The sequence below is a fragment of the Silene latifolia genome, chromosome 3 (genome assembly GCF_048544455.1).
Source record: "Silene latifolia isolate original U9 population chromosome 3, ASM4854445v1, whole genome shotgun sequence".
Taxonomy (NCBI): Eukaryota; Viridiplantae; Streptophyta; class Magnoliopsida; order Caryophyllales; family Caryophyllaceae; genus Silene; species Silene latifolia.
Genome location: NC_133528.1, coordinates 41,077,747 through 41,090,858, shown reverse-complemented (window position 1 = coordinate 41,090,858; position 13,112 = coordinate 41,077,747). Strand labels below are relative to the sequence as shown.

Genomic DNA, 13,112 nt, shown 5'->3' with positions numbered 1-13,112 from the left:
TGGGTGTCTTTAAGGAGGTATCTTTGTTCTTCAATTGGCGTGTAACTGTAATTTTTAATAAGCATGCATGCTTGACTTATTTGACTGTCTGTTTAATGAATTGATATTGTTCCTCCATTTTGAGGGTAGTAGTGGATCTCGGGCTCATCTGCATTGGGTCATGCGCAGCTGAATTCGAGACTGGTTTGTTGTGCTCAAGCTGAGCTTTGCAAACTACTCCCTACTTTTGAGGATTTGTCGAGCCAGCTCAGCTCATTTTACATGTGCTTGAGCCTAAAAGTGTATGACCGACTTGAGGGTATGACCGACTTGAAAATATAGAATTATTGAGTCGCCACAGAAATATATAGCATTATTGAAACACCAAGTGCCTTTCTTGTATTATGACTCTTTTCGGAGTCTTCGATTCTGGTTCTATTAATATGAAGTAACTTCCTTATTAAAGTCTTTAGCATATTAATTTTACTTTCTTCATTGTTTTCTCGTGTAAACCTGTAATTCCTAATTTTTAACCATGTTGTACTACATAAAACATAATACGGAGTAATAACTAATGACATTATGGTGGCGCCTCTTTGAATTTAAGGAATGAAGTATTTGTTGTAGCTGGGGTCTTCAAGCTTCTTTTGGTCGAGGATAAGTTTAAATAGTCGTGATAACCTGCTACTTTTGCTGCAAGACGATGGTAATCCGTATTAGAATCAACTAGTATTGGTGTCTAGCTTCGTCCGGGCTACCTCTGCTTACCATTATTTATTTTTTTATTAAATAAAACTACTTAAAGTTGCCTAACCCTTAAATTTACCATTAATATATTTTTCAATGACATATCCTAAAATTACGATGAAATAAACAAATTCACTACTCCCGCTATTAATATTTTACTATTATTAATGAAACAATAGTAATAACATTTCACTACTTACTCCTGCCGTAATTATTGTTACTGTCACTACTCCCGCATTAATATTGATAATTTCACTACTCCCGCCGTAATTATTGTTACTTTCACTATTGCGTCGTTGATAATATTGTTATTTTTACTATTCAAATGTGATTACTATCATATAATAATTATATTCAATGTTACTACAATTCTTTTCTTTACTGACAAAATTACTTTTACTACTTAGGCATGCAATTTTAAGAGAATTATATATTTATATAAATATATTACATATATGCATTAAATCAAATCGAAAAAATTATCCAATATTATATATTATAGAATCTAACTTGAATTATTTATAAGCTACTTATATTATATTTTTGTATGTCAAATAATTAACATCTCTATATATCTAATCAATCAATACATATATATAAAGCAGAAACTTTTCAAGCGATATTAGAGAGTCCAACTTTTTAGAAATCCTAACAATAGTGTAGATTTCGAAACAAATTTACTAAAATCATCCTAATACAAGTAGATTTCTTAATATTTAAAACAAAATTTAATAAAACTATCCTAATATAAGTAGATCAAATATATTTTAGTAAAATTATCCTAATATAAGTAGATTACAATTATCAAACAAATAACAGACAATTATAATAGGCCAAGTTATCATTTTTATTTTTCTCACACTTATGGTCTCATACATTTGTAGTTTGTATTCCCGCATCAAAATTCAAGAAGTTGATGGATAAATAATGAATTTATTTGATTAAAGTGTTATGGTAAGATGATGTAGTTCATAGTTACACGAAGTATAAACTATGGTTACTTCATCAAACTATAATCACAAAATAATTATTGGAGTGTGTATATAAATCATACATGCCTCGATACACATGCATTCAAGTGATCAATACATATAAAATAATTCACTGATCTATATACGTTACTCCCTCCCTCCCGGTCCATAGTTTATAATTACTTTATACACGATTACTAAGGTAATGAGAGAGGAATGAGTTTATAATTATTAAAAAAATAAAAGAAACACGAAATGAGGAGGAAATAAAATGGTCCCCACCCACATGAGTTTGTTTATTTACTAGAAAAGAAAAGTGTAAACTATGACTTATTCACCTTAAATAGGAAAGTGTAAACTATTGATCGGGTTAGAGGGAGTACTATTTTGTTTCATTAATTTATACTAAATAAGAATGTTTAGATCATTGTCCCTTCAGGGACATCTGATAAAATTGGAACGATACAGAGAAGATTAGCATGGCCCCTGCGCAAGGATGACACGCATAAATCGAGAAATGGTCCAAAAAAAAGAATGTGTAGATCATTAGATCGTAGAGGAACAAAATCGAGAATAACCGAAGTAAAATTTTGTGGTTTGAACAACTTAAAACTTGCAGCAACTCATAGTATTATTCATATATGATGAACTGATGATCAATTGTAATCTAACCATTACATAATATTGATTTCTTCTTAGATTCATATTGCAAGGATAAAATTTTACTCAATGCACAATTCTTCTTAACTTAAACATGGAGAACAAAAAAATTAATTACAATGTAGAAAATCAAAACAGTTTTTAACCATTTAGAGTTTGAGTGTTGGACTCATGGAAATTTGGAAAGATTAAAAGAATAATAGTAAGTGGTACTCTAAATACACAATGTAACTAATTATATGGTATATTAATAACATACAAAGTACTTATTCATATACTATATCTCAGATTTCATTAGTCATCGTAAAATTGAAAAGTTAACTGAAAGCTAAAAAAATAGCTTAAAGGTAACTGAAAAGTAGGAGTTGACAAGTTAACTGATCAAATAAAAAGTGTTTGGAAAACTAACCGAAAGGTAGTTAGTTTTTAGTAAAATAACATAAAAGGACTTAGTAAGTACTCCATATTTAATATTTCAAATTGAAGGATTAAAAATAAGAAACAAGTAACTTATTACTCACAAGCAACTCTTATTTTGGTAACTAATTTATCTACCAAATACTTATAAGAAATTAAGATAAATGAAATTTTGGTCAATTAAGCTTATTTCTTAGAAACAGAGCTTAAATATGAGATTTCTCATATCTCCCGATCCTACTCATGTCAAATTAATTTCTTATTTATGTCTGCCCATGTTTACTTGCTTTCTAGCCTATTGTTAGGAGTTGATCTCAAGTTCCTTTTAATTTTATAAACTTGATTGATAGAATAAATAACTAATGGTTCAGAATAAATATTAGCAATTAGACATTATAACACAAATTACAAATATACTCTATAATAATCACGAGGAACAAAATAATAAGCAATTGGTTCAAAATAAATAAACGTTAGCTTTTTACATGAGAATAAAAATTGTTAGCTCTACAATAAGAAGAAGCAAATTTGATAAAAAGGGAAAATCTATCGCAAGTGTCCAATTATGTCGCATTTGTCTTGGATGTAGCGAATATAAATAAAGTTTTAGACTCAAACTGAATTTTAAATGATGACAACCATGAGTGTTAGACATAGGTAAAAATATTATGAGAATTATTTGAGAAAGTTATAAAATAAACGAGTAAAGATCTTCACAAGTTGAGTCGGTTATAGTTTGGAAACTTTTTATCCGCGACAGAAATTATGACAACTAGGGAGCATGTAATTTTAGTTTTCGTTATGCAAGACTTATCAAAATACTTTAGTAGGGTTAGACTTAAGGAGCGAAATTCATTATCTTTTAGAAATTTCTCACACTAAATGTACTTCATCCTCTTCTCAATTATCTTTTGTATTGCTTTTACACAGTTGTCAATGCAGTAGTTTGACCATGACTTTCGACATTTTAGTGGTCAAAATTATAAAAGTTTGGCCCCTTAAGAAGAAAGGTGGAAGATGTTTAAGAAGGGAGGGGAGTATACATAATACATTTTTAAATATAACTCATAATGGTAAGCTCTATCATAGTACCAGGTGTGACATGTCAGTTATGTTGTTGAGGAACATTAACTCTGTAAGAACATTAACTCCGTAAGAGGACTATGCCGGCTATGCCAGACCATGGTAACGTACACCGTTTTCAGCGATGCCCTAATATACTAATTTGGTAACCCAACGATTTTGTTGATGCCATAAACTATTAAACGATATTGTCAAATATGATACTAGGTGACCTTGCATTTTATGTAATAGAATCACATATATTTTTGACTGATTATTGTTTAGACTACTAATTATATTAGAATTTAGTCTGGATTGATTTTGCGAGAATTTTATAAGGATTAAATACTCTTAGTTGTATGTAGATAGTCAAGGTAGAATTATATTGTTAGAGATCTAGCATTTTCTCTGAATACACTAAATTTATATAATTATGATACCTGTTGTTTTAGGTAACATCATTATGTATTGCTTAGTTATTGTTGGTGAAAATAATTTGTAAAACTCATAAGGCATGTCTTCGTTAGTAAGGGTTCATTATGGTGTGCTGCAACATATGTTATGGACATAGTGTTTTGTATTTAACTAAAACCGGATGTGCATGTGACAATGAAAAAGTTAAATACGTACTCTTGATGTTATACCTATAAAGGACAAAACTTTTCTACTAAAAGTACTAATAATTTATCGGTGATTAACTAGACAACTACGTACACCAACTACAAATTTTTTTTTTCCATTAATGATTCAACATTGTTGGACTTTTTTTTTTAATCAAACTTAAGAGTATATTTTTACAGATAATTCTAATGGGAGCCCCGTGCATCGCACGGGCTTTCCAACTAGTAAACTATAAAGTTTAATAAAATTGCATAGATTTTAAATTTAATATATAATTTTATGATGATAATAATTAATACCATAAGTGTGCATGTTTATACTATATTTTAAGGAAATTGACCATCTTTAGTCTTCTATAAATATTTAGGAAAATTAGCAAGCATCTTCTTTCTTTTAGTCTCCTTGAAATTAGTTATCTTAATTAATTATTTTATTTTAAGAAAATTGACCATCTTAATTAATTATTTTATTTTAAGGAAATTAACCATGTTTTAGTCTCTTACAAATGTTTAGGAAAATTACCAAGCTTCTATATAATTTAATTTTAACCCAAACTATATAATATTTGCATTGAGATCCCTTAATCGGGTCCATCACACGGTGTTAGTGATTTAAAACTATATAGCATAATTAATTTGTATAACTTTATTTAATTATATTGAAGTCCCTTGGTTTCTGGATTTAATATATAGTATTGATTGGTTGAGATTCTTTTCGGGACATCCGTAATAATAATATCGATTGTTTATGATCATTCTTATCCTGAAAATTATTTTCTGAGATTCAATCTGAATATCTTTAGAGAAAAAGCGTATCGTTAGTCATTACATGTGTGCTAGTTGCTTGCAGGAAATGCATTTGAAGGTGATTTGGACAAGCTTCCATGAACAAAACCCAACCTTTTCTTGGTAGAAAAGGCGAACAACGATTCAACGGTGAAAATGATGCGGGCATGGTTGGGATCGATGAGGTAGTGATCAATGGTGCTAGTGAGGGTCCGAATGATGTGGTGGCTCGTGCTCAATTCCTAGCGAAACAACACGGTTGGTTTTGGGAGTCCAAGTCCCTCATGGGATGTTTAATTTCAAGCATTGAAGGGGAGGTTTGAGTAGCTCAAGAGGATGGTTCTTTACTCTTTTAATTGCTTGTTTTATTACTCTCTTTAAAGCCTAATTACTAGTTTAATTGGGTGTACGTAAGTTATTGGATAGCCAAGAGTTTTTCTCTGTTTCTTTGGCTATATAAAGGCTAGTTGTAAGGTGAATAAGACGATCCAAGTTTGAAATAAAATTCAGAAAATTTTCTTTCACAAGTTCAATTCTTGCTTGCTTAGCAATTGTTGTTTCCGCTTTTATTCAACGCGTATTGAATATTAGCTCGAGCGTTCTCAATAGGTCTTGGGTCCTTTCACCATTGGCGAATTATAGGTCTAGTTCGTCAAATATCCGTCACCAAAATACTCGGTTATAGATTCAGCTAGGCCGTGTTTAGTTTATTCGTTTCCGCTCTTATAATTCGCATCATAAGTGGTATCAGAGCTTCGGCTCTTGATTTCCCAAAGAAAAAAATTAAGACGATCTTAGGTTTTTAAAATTTTACTTTCGTCTCTTGCCATTACACAAAACTCAAAAAAAAAAAAGTAATCGACAAACCTAATGGCTAATTTCGATGACGATATGCTACTCAATCAGGTTCGAGAAATGCTCCGTAATCAGCGGACAGGGAACCATTTTCACCCAAAACAGGATGAATTCAAGGTCTCGGAATTGCCGGAGTTTATTGGGGGCACGAATCCAGAGGAGTACTTGGAGTGGGAAAGAAAGATTGAACGTATGTTCGATTTTAAGGATCTCAGCGACGAGAAGAGATGTAAGTACGTGATTTTAAAATTGGGAAAAGGGGCTTCACTATGGTTTGAAGGGTTGAAATCCAAGCGGGTTCGCGCTGGAAAGGAGAAAATCGCTTCTTGGGAATCATTGAAACGAAAGCTCCGAAAGAGGTATGTTCCAACGACTCATAGATTAACTACCTATCGCAAAATAGCAGAGTTTAAATTGGGGAAATTGAGCGTAGGAGAGTACATTGATGAATTTGAGAATTTATCATTAATGGGTGAAAAAGAAGAAATACAGAAACAAAAGATGTCGAGGTTTTTGCGCGGATTAAATTTTGATATTGCTAGTGTGATTGAGTTATACCCATATTCTGACTTCGACACGCTTTGTGGGCTTTGTTTGAAACTCGAGCCCCAAGGTAGAACAAAATATGGGGAAGGTTCTGGGTCAGATTATAAGCCCAAGTCGTGGTCAAAACCCGAGTCATTATTTTAAATTTAATTCATCCAGTAGCAGTTCTAACCCTCCTGTAAAACCGACCTCAGGGAGCTCGTCTTCTACCCTTAAAGCGTCCAACACAACTAAAGAAACCAGCCTGTCCAAAATGAGGTGCTTTAAATGTCAAGGTTTCGGTCATTATCAAAACGCTTGCCCAAATAAACGTGTAGTGACCGTAAGGGAGGCGGTGGAGTGTCGTGATGAATTACTCGAAGAGGAGGCACGTCTAGGAGACATGTTTGTGTTTGACGAGGGAGGCGAGGACGAAGAAGTTGAGGGATACAAAGCACCCATTTATGACACAACTTTGGTTCTTAGAACCCTCCAAACTAAAAACGTTACCGCTGATTCCGACCAACGTAACCAATTATTCCATACCAAGTGTCAAATTGGGGATCGATGATGTAGCGTTATCATTGACGGGGGCAGTTGTACGAACGTGGCGTCAAGTGAGATGGTGTCGAAATTGGGATTGGTTATTACGAATCACCCTAAACCTTATACTCTTCATTGGCTCGTTAACGGGAATAGTGTCAAAGTCACACGTCAGGTAAGGGTACAACATTCGATCAATGCCTTGAAGAGGTTGCTAAGTTCTTACTTCTACTAGAACCATTTAGTTCTTTTTTCATTGAGCCTAAGGTTGCCCCGCAGCTGCACTAAGATCAGATTGCTTCTCAATAAACGCGGAGAGGCCAGAAGACCCATAACGATTATCGGGTAGAAACTTTCACTGATCACCATTTATTACTTCACCAAACTAAAAGAGGGCACAATTTGTTGATACTTTTTTTTTCTCTATTCCAACTCAAAATCCTAAACTTGTTGGGAGAACAACACAAAGTCATGAACTTCATCTTATGATCGCACAACCTCCCACTAAAACATCCAAATTAATTCAATAATTATTTTTGTAGCACTGTACAACGCTTCTTTTATATGTTCAATATCTCCATTATTGATAGTAATAAATTAAATGAGTGGTTAACCAATCAGAGGGGGGGGTAATCGTAAGACGGTCTTATTGGATAATTTGAGAATCAAGAAGACTGCATCTTATGATTGCACAACTTCCCACAAAAGCATCCAAATTAAGACTAACAATCTAATAAAACCTAAGCATAAACATCAAAATCTTGCACAAAATCGTCAAACTAACACATCAAATGAAACAATACCATGATGATAATAATCAACAATAATATCAAAAAAATCCAAAAAAAAAACAATATATATGATAAGAAATTAAACCTCATTGGTAAAGCTTGTTCCAAAGCATCAACAGCAGAATCAAAAGGTGATTTCTTCAATTTACTCTCAACTCCATTGAGCGATAAACCCAAGTTCATTAATGTGCACATCCCTTCTGTGACGGGTTCCACAGAAGGCGAATCAAGGGCGTGAAGCCACTCCCGCAAGTGACTCCACTCAGCCAGGGACGCGCCCCGAAGATCACAGACAGGTAAAAACCAATCAACAATATGAAATCAACAACCGTCAAGACCAACCAATAATATAATTAACCATTAATCACAACAACAATCACCACACATTATGTAACTAATACTGAGTAGGGAAACCCTACCTGGAAATGCAAACACCAACAGACGATCAAGCAGCTAAGTCAGAATCTCTCCTCAATGAATCCTCCTCCTATACATACATACATACAATCACAACCATACTCACATAAATCAGCCAAAACCCCCAAATCACCCAATTAGGGTTTAACCAACTTTAACAAAACATTATAAAATTTATATGTAAAGCTTACCCTCGACACAAGGATCACAAAGGCGTAAAGAACAATGAAATCCGACACTTCTAGCTTTGGGATTTGCTAATAATGCGGCGAGAACAAAGCAACGTAACTTCTAATCTTCTCCTTGAAAGGTTTTAGGTTGTAAAAGTGTTTTAAGCAAAGTGACGAAAGTCTTAAATATCAATCCCGCATTATTAACAAACCCGTCAAAAATCACCCGTCAACTCACTTACTCGATCGAGTAAGTCACTTACTCGATCGAGTGACCCTTACTCGATCGAGTGCCAAGCTTACTCGATCGAGTGCCCTACAGGCAGTCTACTGTTTTGCGTAAAAAGCTACTTACTCGACAGAGTAAGCCCCACTCGATAGAGTACCCTACGACACATAAAACCGTAGTATTACATTAAATCTTGGGTGTAATCAAAAGGAGGGCTCCTAATATAGAGTCTTACTTATCATAGCTCAAGAACAAGTGAAGGTAGGAGACCTTACTTGTGCCCAAAAATCCGAAAATAACAATGTAAGAATCATTGTTCTTCATTTTATTACTCATTTAGCTATGCATGCACTAGATCTAAAGAACTAATAATTAAAATGTTAATTTGTTCACTATTAGAAGAGTCTAATAATAGGTATACGAACCTAACAGTTAGGCCAGTGGCCAATTTCTTAAAAAAGTCCACAATGAGATCATTTAACAGAACACGAGCTTTAAGGTGTACAACACCACCCTCATACTCAAATTTTGCATTGGTCTTAGGCTCCAAATTACCCCCATAAAAGGCACGAACAGTTACCCTCTTCTGAGCTGTTTCTAAGGTCATTTCCTACAAAGTTACCTCGGCAATTAGGGATGTGAACCAATAGTATAGTGTTTTAGACAAAGCAATTAGGGGGTTTGAAACCAACAAACTAGTGTTTAAGACAGAAATTAAAGTTTTGAACCCACATTTGGGGGTTTAAAACCCACAAATTAGGGTTTCAAACCCAGAAATTAGGATTACAAACCGACCAAATAAGGATATCAAAATGACGAAATTAGAGTTTAAACCCCAGAAATTAGAGATTAAAACCCATAAATTAGGAGCTCAAACCCAGAAATTAGGGTTTCAAACCCAGAAATTAGGGTTTCAAACCCAGAAAATTGGGATTTCAAACCCAGAAATTATACTTAAATACACATATATTAGGGTTATAAACCCATAAATTTGAATTAAAATCAAATTAGGGCAATGAACAAATAAATTAGTCAAAATTTAACCTAGAAACTGAACAACACACTAAATATGGCTATGAACAAAAAAATTCACTCGAAATTAAACCCAGATATTGATTCACGATTAAAACCCTAGATGAAAACACAAGCAGTTAAACTCACAAATTAAAACTATAGACATGAGTACGGGGGAGGAAACTTACAAATATGAATCTGGAATCGTCACAAATTAGGGAAGGAATAACCAAGGCGCCAATTTGGGGGAGAGTTTTAGAGTAAAAAATTGAATTTAATTGTCGAAGAAAATGAGAGAGACATGAATGAGAGTTGTAAAAACTGAAAGTGAAGAGTCAAAAGGGGAGATGTTGGGTTAATAATAAAACAGGGGCATAACGGTCATAAAATCAAACTTTTCACCTGAAAGTCAATTTGGGTGTAATATTTGACCTGAGTTGATGCGGGAGCAATGTCGAGCTCTAGCGCACTCTTACTTAACGCTGATCCGAGTCCTTATTTTGGCGCTAAAAGAAATGCGAGTTATGTCACAATGATAAGTTGGACATCGAGCTCTAGCTGATCCGAGAAGTGCCGTCCAAGGAGTGCCGCCCAAGTTAGAGGATGATTTTAGTCTTCCTCACCTAGTTTTCCTCACCTAGTTTTTACAAAAATCTAGCATATTTTTTCTACATAGTTTTAAATAATGCCTTGGAGCCCAAGCATGCTTAGGAAATTGCCCCTAGCATTTAATGTTGCCTTGGAGCCCAAGCACATCTTTTGCTATATAAGGACCAAGCCTCCCTCATTTGTAAGAATCCAATTTTCAGAAATATAAACCCAAGTGTAGAGATTTTCTCTCAAACTTTGAATGCTTGCGAGTGTTCTTGTCTTCCTTGCGAGGTCGTGTAGATACTTCATTTCTGCACCCCTCGCAAACCACCCGGTGATGATTGGGCCGCATGTTTGGTACGCGGAACGATTTGTGACAGTTCGTAAGATTATCGTAAGTGATTGCTCAAATATTAAATGTCTACCTCTTAGATGTCATCTACGCACCGATACGGTCGTTTTGGCAGTAATTAGAGTACATTCGGAGTCCGGGTCAAAAACCGTCTCCATTTCCTGATAACTGTTAAATCCCGAGTCAGAATATTCTGGAATGTTCTGGATATTTCTATTCCATATCTTACAAATTTTATCTTTTGGCAAATAATATCCCGTAATATTCGTAAGATAGTCGAATTATTTCCGTCCTACCATAACTCAAACGCGGAGATCTTTCTTCAACAGGAGGAAACCTCCTGGGAATGGACGCAGCAGGCGCTGCGCCTCTTCCAAGAGACGCAGTGGCTGCTGAGCCTCTTCCCAGGCCCTTTTCTGCATGTTTTACGTATCTTTTTCATATCTTTCCGAGATTCACTTCCAAAGAGTCTCCGAAACCCTAATTCCTTCACGTGATTAGTATAAATAGGAGCCTTCGTTCCTCATATTTCTCACGCGAGTGTCCGCCCTTCTCTTCTCCCTTTGCATTCTAGACTTTGTTCTTACTTATTGGCGCCTACGTGCTTGAACTTTCGACCACGTAAGCTCGGATCTTTCCGGGTACCAGCCTCTCCGTTGCATGACCGACCAATTTGACCAACTACACTCAATCAACTTAATTAATCAATCGTTTTCCTCTTACGAGGGCACTTTCTTTGCATTCGCGTCGAGCATCACTAATCGATATCTTAGTTCTTCTCGTTTCGTCAACATGTAAGTCTGAGGGTGTAATCTCTCTTTTATTTATTGTTATTTACTTTTTGTATCATCAATTGTAAGGTTTACGTCGAAAATACCATTAAAACCGATTTCTAAAACCCTTTGTTAAAACCTGTTTTTGCGGATTTCCAGTAGATAACCGTCGAGAAAGGACGCAAAGAATCGCTGCGCCTCTTGAAGGAGCGCAATTCTCGCTGCGCCTCTTCGTGAGGCTGCCGCAGCTTCCTCGCTTCCTTTCTTCTTCGTTAAACCTCTCTCGTTATTCGTCAATCTTTTTGTTTGTTTCGTTTTGTTTGTTAATCATTCGTTCACATGATAGCATATAATTCACATGTATATTTAATCATCATCATTAGTATGTTTCAATCATCATAAATCCGACTTAAATCCCTTATAATTCATATTTGCGGGTTTTCGTCATTAAATTCAATCCCGGATTTTAGAGATTCAATTTAATCATATTGAGTTTCTGGAATTCATCATTGATATAGTTTCATCTGTTTATTCGCATGTTCGTCACATATTCGTTGTATATCCGTCGTATTTAGCCTAATTGACTTATTTCAATAGAGGACTCATTAATATTTTCATCATAATTTCATGTAAATAATCCGTTTCCGGTTCATCCCATCCATGTTTATCGCTTTTATGACCATTATTCACATGTAATTAACCTATTAATCACTTCCATCCGAGTAAATATTTCAATCCATCATTAAATTCATCAATTCAAATTAACGATTTGCGATTCGCTTCACACACCAGAACTCACCCTTGGAATGACGAGCGCGTCGCTGCTGCTATTCCGAGGGCGCGATCTGCTGCGCTGTTCGAGATGATTTCGTCCCGAACCCCGTTTACGCCTTGACGTAGTTTAATTAGTTTACGTATTAACTAACTATTATCCGTAATATCACGCTAATTCCTGTTCGTTAATTTATTTCTTTTATTCCTTTTTATCAAATGTCCGTTTTAAAGGTATTTTCGACATAAATCGCCTAATCCATTGTAATTATTGTAATTTTCATTATTGTAATTCATAATTATTGTATTTCTTTTATCATTTGTATGCTTTCACATGTAAATGAACCTAAATCCCAACTTCGACCCAATTGTTTGCTAATTACGTGTCAACCGACTTAGTATTAATTCTCACATGCTAGGATTAAAACTTGGATGTTGCATTGCATGCATATAGCCGACGATATATCAAGTACGAATAACTTCCCTAATCATTAGTAGAGGCCGCTATCGAGGCGGGCGGGATTAGGTGTTCGATCAAAAGAGCTTCCTAATACGTACCCTCACCCCTTACTCCAGATATCTGTGAACACCCGTGTTCATTGGCATCCACGAGAGTCATTCTAGACATAGAATGCTAAGGGTAACGATTTCTTAGTGTTCATGTCACTACTTTGTGTCTTGACATGACACGAGGTACTCGAACGGTTCCAATTTCCCATAAAAATTGGTGGCGACTCCATACAAAATGCAAACGCTTGTTTCGTTCTCACCAAGCGCCCCCGTGGGCGGCCCGCTGTCCACAGTTTGGCGACTCCGCTGGGGATAATACACTTACGTGT

The 13,112-nt window shown here is 35.0% G+C and overlaps 1 protein-coding gene and 1 non-coding gene across 2 annotated transcripts; both read left to right on the top strand.

Moving 5' to 3' along the window:
• Positions 1 to 2,126: 2,126 nt before the first annotated feature.
• Positions 2,127 to 2,229, top strand: LOC141650457 (U6 spliceosomal RNA). The gene has a single exon (XR_012546489.1). It is a non-coding gene; the product is annotated as a U6 spliceosomal RNA (small nuclear RNA).
• Positions 2,230 to 6,112: 3,883 nt separating this feature from the next.
• On the top strand, positions 6,113 to 6,787 carry LOC141648985 (uncharacterized). The gene has a single exon (XM_074457691.1). It carries the CDS (start codon positions 6,113 to 6,115, stop codon positions 6,785 to 6,787), a length of 675 nt encoding a protein of 224 aa, XP_074313792.1.
• Positions 6,788 to 13,112: the final 6,325 nt, after the last annotated feature.

Coding starts and splice junctions, on each gene's coding strand:
- LOC141648985 (XM_074457691.1), top strand. CDS start 6,113: ATGGCTAATTTCGATGACGATATGCTACTCAATCAGGTTCGAGAAATG.